This window comes from Mus caroli, chromosome 14, assembly GCF_900094665.2.
Source record: "Mus caroli chromosome 14, CAROLI_EIJ_v1.1, whole genome shotgun sequence".
NCBI lineage: Eukaryota > Metazoa > Chordata > Mammalia > Rodentia > Muridae > Mus > Mus caroli.
The window spans coordinates 47,424,620-47,432,848 of record NC_034583.1 but is presented as its reverse complement, the minus strand read 5'-3'; the positions used below and the strand labels follow the sequence as shown (position 1 = coordinate 47,432,848).

The 8,229-nt window shown below is 46.0% G+C and overlaps 1 protein-coding gene and 1 non-coding gene across 3 annotated transcripts; one reads left to right on the top strand and one right to left on the bottom strand.

Annotated features, from left to right (window-relative positions):
- The first annotated feature begins 3,765 nt into the window (after window positions 1–3,765).
- LOC110309441 (granzyme D) lies at window positions 3,766–6,813 on the top strand. Of its 2 annotated transcripts, none has more exons than XM_021182099.1 (5): window positions 3,766–3,900; window positions 4,992–5,142; window positions 5,586–5,733; window positions 5,920–6,180; window positions 6,563–6,813. In XM_021182099.1, the coding sequence occupies exons 1-5, from the start codon at window positions 3,846–3,848 to the stop codon at window positions 6,704–6,706; spliced, it is 759 nt and encodes a 252-aa protein (XP_021037758.1). In that variant the 5' UTR covers window positions 3,766–3,845; the 3' UTR covers window positions 6,707–6,813. The 2 variants fall into 2 exon arrangements, with proteins under 2 accessions (XP_021037758.1, XP_021037759.1); XM_021182100.1 differs by having other exon boundaries at window positions 3,846–3,900; window positions 5,598–5,733; window positions 6,563–6,706.
- A 351-nt stretch (window positions 6,814–7,164) lies between these two features.
- On the bottom strand, window positions 7,165–7,244 carry LOC115029279. Its single transcript, XR_003834855.1, has one exon. It is a non-coding gene; the product is annotated as a small nucleolar RNA SNORD55/SNORD39 (small nucleolar RNA).
- Window positions 7,245–8,229: the final 985 nt, after the last annotated feature.

The window sequence follows — 8,229 nt, the reverse complement described above, 5'->3', positions numbered from 1 at the left end:
TCTATGGTTCCAGATTTCTTTCCTAGGGTTTCTATCTCCAGAGTTGCCTCACTTTGGGTTTTCTTTCTTGTGTTACCTCCCTTTTTAGATCTTGGATGTTTCATTCAATTCCATCACCTGTTTGGTTGTGTTTTCCTGCAATTCTTTAAGGGATTTTTGTGTTTCCTCTTTAAGATCTTCTGCTTGTTTAACTGTGTTCTCCGGTATTTCTTTAAGTGAGTTATTAAAGTCCTTCTTGATGTCCTCTACCATCATCATGCGATATGCTTTTAAATCCGGGTGTGTTGCTTTTCAGGTGTGTTGGGGTGCCCAGGAATAGATGGGGTGGGAGTGCTGCATTCTGAGGATCGTGAGTGGTCTTGATTTCTGTTAGTAGGATTCTTACATTTGCCTTTCGCCATCTGGTAATCTCTGAAGCTAGTTGTTATAGTTGTCTCTGGTTAGAGCTTATTCCTCAGGTGATTCTGTTAGCCTCTATCAGCAGACCTGGGAGACTAGCTCTCTCCTTAGTTTCAGTGGTCAGAGTATTCTCTGCATGCAAGCTCTCTTCTTTCAGGGAAGGTTGCCAGATATCTGCTGTTTGAACCTGCCTCCTGGCAAATCACCAGAGGTCTTAAGATCCCGTGGAGGGTCCTGTGAGGACCTTGGGGGTGTCCAAAAACCCCGCGCGCAAGGAACCCCGGTGCTGGAGTGGACAGGAAGGGACTTGTGCCCCGATTAGGCCGGGTTATCTGCTTCCCTAGTTAATGCAGTCTCAGGTCCAGCACTATTGGCTTGGAGCAGACACTGTGTTCCACTCACCAGATGTCTTAGGATCCCATGGGGGATCCTGTGTGGGTCCTTGCAGGTGTCTGGAGACTCCGCCAGCAAGGCACCCTGGTGCTGGAGTAGACCAGAAGGGACTTGTGCCCCTGATCAGGCCAGGTTATCTGCTTCCCTAGTTAATGCAGTCTCAGGTCTGATGCTGTTGGATTGGAGCAGATGCTGTGTTCCACTCACCAGAGGTCTTAGGATCCCATGGGGCATCCTGTGTGGGTCCTTGTGGGCGTCCCGGGACTCCGGGGGCAAGACACCCTGGTGCTGGAGTGGACCGGAAGGAACTTGTGCCCTGATCCGACTCTAGATTTAACAAGCAAAATACACACAAAAAAATCTCTGATATGAGGCCCCCAACACATACAGTAGAAGACTTCTGGGTCTGGGTTCGGTCAGAGAAGATGTACCTAACCCTCAACAGACTGGAGGGCACAGGGAGTTTAGAGGTCTGGTGGGATCAGGGAGAATGGGAACATCCTCATGGAGACAGAGGAATGGGAAGGAGGTATGGGATGTGGAACAGTTGGAGGGTGGACTGCAGGGATGAGGGGAGGATAAAATCTGGAGTGTAAAACAAAAGTAATAATGATGATGATGATGATTTTAAAAGTCGCAACAATATGCCTGCTAAAACAAGACCTGAACATTGACAAAACCAGTTGACCATCAAAGTGGATGGGGAAGTAGAAAGGGGCCCCCTCACTAGATGAAGAGACACACACAATAATATCTACTGAGAGAGGTAGACTTAGTCTTCCCCAAAGGTGAGCACCATAGAGGTTATCTAATCCCACATGGTAGTTCAGAAAGAAATATGCATTCAAGCAATATTAAACCATCTTTCTAGGATAGATTTGTATTTTATATCCTTGTACTTGTGTGAAAGAATGATAATAGAGGATAAGGAGCCATGAACCTGAAGGGCGTGGAGAGACATGGAAGAGGTAAGAGGGATAATGTGGCGATGATGTAAGGTTTTAATTTTTCTTTCACCCTAAAGTGTTAAGCACACTAACAGTAAGATTAGAAGCAAAATATCTCAGCAAAACCTTAGGAATTCACTGAGGTCAGAGCTGTGTTCATCAAGACAGGGGGTGAAAATTACATTTCTCAAAAGCCACAATGAATTTTCACCACTGTGGAAAAAGAATACCAGAACAAATTTTATTTCTTACATGTGTACAATTTACTCATTAGATATCACAAACATGAATTCTCCTTCATAATTTTAAAAATCTTTAGTGTGTTCACCCATATGATTAAGATTATTCTGTCCTGTAAGGCTTTGGTTGCTTATCTGTATGTACAGATACTATGTCATTTATACACAGTCCCATTCAGGGGGAAGTATCAACACTCATTATAGTTTACATAAATAATGTGTAGCCCAAAAGAGTTATCCTTTCATGGTAGCCCAGAAAAGCTAAAATGTTATATAAGAATGGACTACATGACTAATTTTGATCCACATATGATCTCACAACTTTAGTTCATAATTAAGACAAGAAATCCTACTTTGGTTCCAAAATGCAAAATAAGAAAATTCAAAAGTATCTGAGATCCATCAAACAGTGATGGGAAAGTAGGACCAGGGTAGCTCTGAGGTTTTCTGGATGCACGCGCGCACACGCGCGCGCACGCGCACACACACACGCACACACATGCTCCAAGCAGAGCAAACCTGTCTTATCTCCGAGAGTGATCTCACACAGCTCTCACCATCTAGTGTTCTAAGCACAGGCCGTCAGCTGATCCCAGTCATGAAACGACATTTTAAGAGCTGCATCCTTGTCTCTCACTCCTGGATGTAGCCTATTAAATAATCACTCAAGATCTAATCATGGTCCTTGTTTTTCCATCGATAATGCTAGACAACATTGTACGAAATACCACTGAAGTCATCAGCAGGGAAGCCAATGCTGATCTGATCTTAATGACCTAAGAGAAAATGTCTTACTTAAGCATGAAGGGCTCATATGTGAAACATAACAGAATCATATGTATGTTGTAACCTCTGTAGACATTTGTCTGAATTCTAACCTGGAAATGAATGGGAAAATGGGGCTAGGTCCTTAAATCCAGACCTCAATTCCTTGTCCAGAGACAATGACAATACCCAGTTAACAGAAAAAGCATACCTGTCGTTTGTGATCCATTATTACACTTAACTATGTATGAAAGAACATGACTATTGAATACAAGGCAGAAAACTTGGTTTTTTGTTTTGTTTTGTTTTTTGTTTTTGTTTTTTGAGACAGGGTTTCTCTGTATAGCCCTGGCTGTCCTGGAACTCACTCTGTAGACCAGACTGGCCTCAAACTCAAAAATCCACCTGCCTATGCCTCCCAAGTACTGGGATTAAAGGTGTGCCCCACCACTGCCTGGAGAAAACTTGGTTTTGAGATTTCTCTGTGACTTCCTAGGAGATCCAGGAGAGTCAGAGTGAGTTCAGATTAATTCATCAAAATATTCAGATCGCTCCACAGGATGACATCATCCCAGAGATTAATGCCCTGATACACTACAACACTGCCCAGCAAATACAGCACAGTCTCACCTCTCACTCAGTACTGTGGAACTTTAGGAGTGTACTCTAGTGTGCTATAACTGCTGTGAGGATAATTTGGTTGTCTGTATTGTCTTTTGAAAACTGAAGGAGTGAAAAAAAGAAAAGAAACCCAAAGAGATTTTACCAGATTGAAAAAAATATGTGTAAGCCATAAAGAATGACATACTTGTGTCCGTTTGTTCACTGTGGATTTCCTGGGGTCTCAGGCCTCCTCAACCACAGCTTCCAACCCTCTACATTCTTGACCTTTATTCCAGCTTAGCTCATAGGATGTCAGTGTGGTGACAGTGTCATTTTTACCCAAACCAGAATATTTCCTTAAGTAATGTGACGTCAATCAGAAGCAGAGGTGCATAGGTTTAAAATGCCTGTGAGGCCCCTGAGCCCACATCTCCTTCCTCGCCTTCCAAGGGCAGTGTCTACTCTGCCCTCCTCCATCCTGAGCAGCCTTCCTGGGAAGATGCCACCAGTCCTGATTCTCCTGACCCTACTTCTGCCTCTTGGAGCTGGAGCAGGTGAGTAAACACCCCTGTGCCAGTGATGCCGTCCCATGACACCTCTGGTGACTTTCTGCCCAGCGGTAGTCAGGAATTGTCCTGGCACTGGACCCAGGATGTTTCTGAACCTCAGGTACCAAACCCAGACTTGGAAACCTGACACTGGCTAGATTCCCAACAAGGTCTGAGGAAGGGAGATGTTCTCAGAAATTTAGTAGCGACTAGCTTCTCCCAGTTGTTTTTCTTGTTATTGTTGTTGTTTTGGTTTGGTTTGGTTTTGGTTTTTTGTTTTTTGTTTTTTCATTACCTGGAGACTGGATCATCCTTAGAAAGAGATGTGGCACAGAATGCAAAGATCAAAAATGTGCATCTTGACTTTAGCCAAGGGATAAGGAAGATTTAATGACCAGTCAACAAAAGGGTGAGGCCCCCAGCTCAAGAATCTCAGCATTATTTATTAAGTCCACCCCCAACCCTGCAGAAGAAAGAGACCCAGGCTGACAAGAACCTGCACTGCACACTCCACCAGCTTTGCAGGCTAGTTTTAGTTGGCCTCTCCACTTCTTCTGCAGGTCACCAGCTATTCCAGTTAGGACAGCACATTGTTCCAATATGTCCCTGGCTCAGAATCCCATCAGCACTGACCCACCAGCCCCCCCAGTTAACTACAAGCCACTCTTTCAAACAGCAAAAAGCATTTACTGAGAACCCAAGATGTGTTAGGTACAATAATGTTAGAAAATCCACCTCTATATGGTTGGTGTGGGTATAATGTGAGAAAATGACACCAGGCAATAGTACAGGGGTGAGATGCTCACTGACAACCAAACAGCAGCATGGATGTTCACAGGATTCCCGCAGCCTCTACATGATGAAGACAGAGCTTGTCCCTCCATGCATTTGTAAAGAAGGAGGTGTAAGTCAAGTGCTACCCACACCTTCCTAGAGCAGGGTTCTAAGGTTTAAATGTCAGCAAAGTTTATTCCATGGGCAAGGAATCCTGTCTGCAATAGGCTTTGAGGAATGCAGATCCGACGCCCAGTCACTCCCTAGATTGACCCTGCTCACCCTATCTACTGCTTCTAGACATATTCTAGCCCTTTTTTCAGAGGAGATCATCGGCGGCCATGTGGTGAAACCACACTCCCGCCCATACATGGCGTTCGTTATGTCTGTGGATATTAAGGGGAACAGGATATACTGCGGAGGCTTCCTGGTTCAAGATGACTTTGTGCTGACAGCTGCTCACTGCAAAAGCAGGTGAGGAGAAGCAGAAAGCCCACCTTTTCTAAGGTGTACACACACACACACACACACACACACACACACACACACACACACACACATCTTCTTTCCTCTATTGTGACTTCTGTTGAAGGACTGAAAATGGGAATCTGATGAGAGGTATATTTTAGGTCAAAGTGCAAGAGGTCATAGCCAGCAGGACAGTGGCCAAACTTAAAGCAGTTGTTGAGGTTGAAAGTTCACACTAAAACACAATGCAAGCTATGGAATATTGCCTAGATACAAGAGGGAGCCCCCGGGAGTCCCATGTTCTTAAGAGTCAGAGAGCAGTAGGTCTGATTCTGAGACCCTCCTTGGTCCTCAAGTCCTCTCAGCAGCCCAACCCTGCCTACCCTGCCTTTCACACCTCCTGGACTGCATCCTCTCTGACTGAGTCCACATCTCTGCTCTCCACTAAGGTCTCTCCAAAGCTCAATGACAGTCACACTGGGGGCCCACAACGTCACAGCTAAGGAGGAGACACAGCAGATCATCCCTGTGGCAAAAGACATTCCCCATCCAGATTTTAATGCTACTATCTTATCCAGTGACATCATGCTGTTAAAGGTGAGACCGGCCACCCTCCCAACCACAAACCCCTGCCCCCTGGCTGTGTTATTCTTGGTGCAGGGCTGGCCTCCCCCTCCTTTTCTGATACTGGTTCTTCTTCTCTCTCTTCCATTTTGACTTTCAAAGAGTGTCAGGGTAGCAGGCTCCTATCTGAGCTGGTCTCTCCTCTCTCTTCCCTATCAGCTGGAGAGGAAGGCCAAGAGAACTAAAGCTGTGAGGCCCCTCAAGTTGCCCAGACCCAATGCCCAGGTGAAGCCAGGGGATGTGTGCAGTGTGGCTGGCTGGGGGTCAAGGTCCATCAATGACACTAAAGTATCTGCCCGCCTACGAGAGGTTCAACTGATCATCCAGGAGGATGAGGAATGCAAAAGGCGTTTCCGACCCTACACTGAGACCACAGAGATTTGTGCTGGAGACTTGAAGAAAATAAAGACTCCTTTCAAGGTGGGAGTTCAAGCATCTAACAGACAAAATGAGAGGGATCTGGAAGAGGCCATGGTGTGAGAATGGCAAAACCCTCAAGCCTCATTTCAGAGAACAGAAAGTCCAATAATCCAGCTTTGGGGTCTTGAGTGGGTATAGCAAGAGTGTAAGCAGGAAAACCTCTGTCATCACAAACAGGATAAATTATCTCAGGATCCCTGAGGACTTCAGAGAAAGCCTAGGCCTGGGATAGAAGGAAAAGTTGGGCTGCCCTGGAGCTCTGGGACTGAGGGAAGCTGGAAAACCTGTCCTGACCCTGATCTAAAGTTATCCTTGCCAGGAGGAGGTAGGGAGAGCAGAGCCAGAGGGAGCCAGGCTAAGTTCTTCCTTTCTCTGCCCACAGGGTGACTCGGGGGGACCCCTCGTATGTGACAACCAAGCATATGGAGTTTTCGCCTATGCAAAAAACAGAACAATCTCTTCAGGAGTCTTCACTAAGGTCGTGCACTTCCTGCCATGGATAAGCAGGAACATGAAGCTGCTCTAACAGGTGTTAAACCACCCGTGCCTGACCAGCCTGTCTGACCTCAGGCAAGAACCAGGTGGAGTGGGCAGCAAAGAATGAAAATTCACAATAAATAACCTCCAGAGTGCATAGAGCTGAAGTTCTCTGCTGTTTGAGTCACTTCATGGTGTGCACCCCCTGCTGGCCCAGGCAGACCTCCCCTGTCACTTCTGGGCTTCCTTCCTCCTCCTTGCCCACCCTCTCCTCTTACTGGAACTTCAGGCCACACAATTCCCACATGTTTATTACCCATACATGGTGGGAAGGAGGGTGCTGGTTTTTGGTTTCCATTTATAAGATTGGATCTCACTATATAGCTCTGGTTTCATGGAGTTTGCTGTGTAAACCAGCCTGGCCTTCAACTCACAGAGATCTGCCTGTCTCTGCTTCCTTGGTGCTAGGATCAGAAGTGTGTGCCATGACATCAACCATACCCATATTGAGTTCTCAAGTCTCCAAGATTGGCTTTCTCACAACACAAACATCAGGAGTCTACAGCACTACTGAGGTGCCCTACACTGTTTCACTAGTTCAAAATTAGTTCTCTAGAAATGAATCTTCTAGGTCTAGGAAAATCTTATATCTCTGAGTCACTGTTATCCCGCCACAATGGCAGAAAGTCCAAGGCACTGGGGTGAGAGGAGATTTGATTCTGGGAATTCAGAAGGCAATGGGCTGTGCAACCCAGTCAGTTTCCTGTTTCTGGTCCCCCTCTCTAGTGGGGTAGGGGCTCTCCTCACCTGAACTCTCTGTAGTCTCAAATATGAAGCTATCCCTCTGATGGACCCAGACTCACCTGGGTCCATTTCCCAGTCCACCACAGAGTTCAGTCAACTTCTGTCCCCCTTTGTGGCCTCCCAGTGTTTCCCATCTGACCTCTAGCTAACAGTAGATTCTATTCCATCCCTACCTCACCCAGGCCTGATTTATAGCAGCCTTTCATTCCTCTACCTATAAAGTTCCAAAAGTATAGATTCTCTTCTACCTCATATTCCAGCCAGACTTGGGCTGCCAGTCACCTGGGGTTACCCCTCCCACCAAAGCCAGGCTAATGATCCCTGGACAATTCCATGGACAGAGAATCTCAGCCAAGACCTCCAGTTTCTCAACTACCCGGCTTTTTCTGGAACCTCGGCCGCCCCCTATTGGCCACACAGGGATATGGCAGTTTGTGACCTCTAGAGATCCAAGGGATGCTAGGCTCCAAATATATTTTGACATTATCAACCAACACTTCCAGGTCTCTGCTTTTGTATCAGGTACACAGTGGACTCCTTCTTCACCTTCATCCTCTTGTTTCTCTAGGGATCTCAATGTGGCATCCATGGCTCTATATCTGGAATGCATTTAAAAGAATCATGTTTTTAAAAAATGATCAAATTCTCTGTATTCTAAAGTTCCATGGACATGGTGTTCTTGGGTTCAGAATGCAGTGTGTGGAGTTGGGAGAAACTTATAAACTCTCTACCCGGGGTGGTTTTCTATGTACTTCACATAGACCCTCT

Excerpts from the sequence above, each read along its gene's own strand:
- LOC110309441 (XM_021182099.1), top strand. The coding sequence starts at position 3,846 with ATGCCACCAGTCCTGATTCTCCTGACCCTACTTCTGCCTCTTGGAGCT. Across the intron at positions 3,901-4,991 it reads GCCTCTTGGAGCTGGAGCAG|AGGAGATCATCGGCGGCCAT; the intron begins GTGAGTAAACAC and ends CCCTTTTTTCAG. Across the intron at positions 5,143-5,585 it reads GCTGCTCACTGCAAAAGCAG|GTCTCTCCAAAGCTCAATGA; the intron begins GTGAGGAGAAGC and ends CTCTCCACTAAG.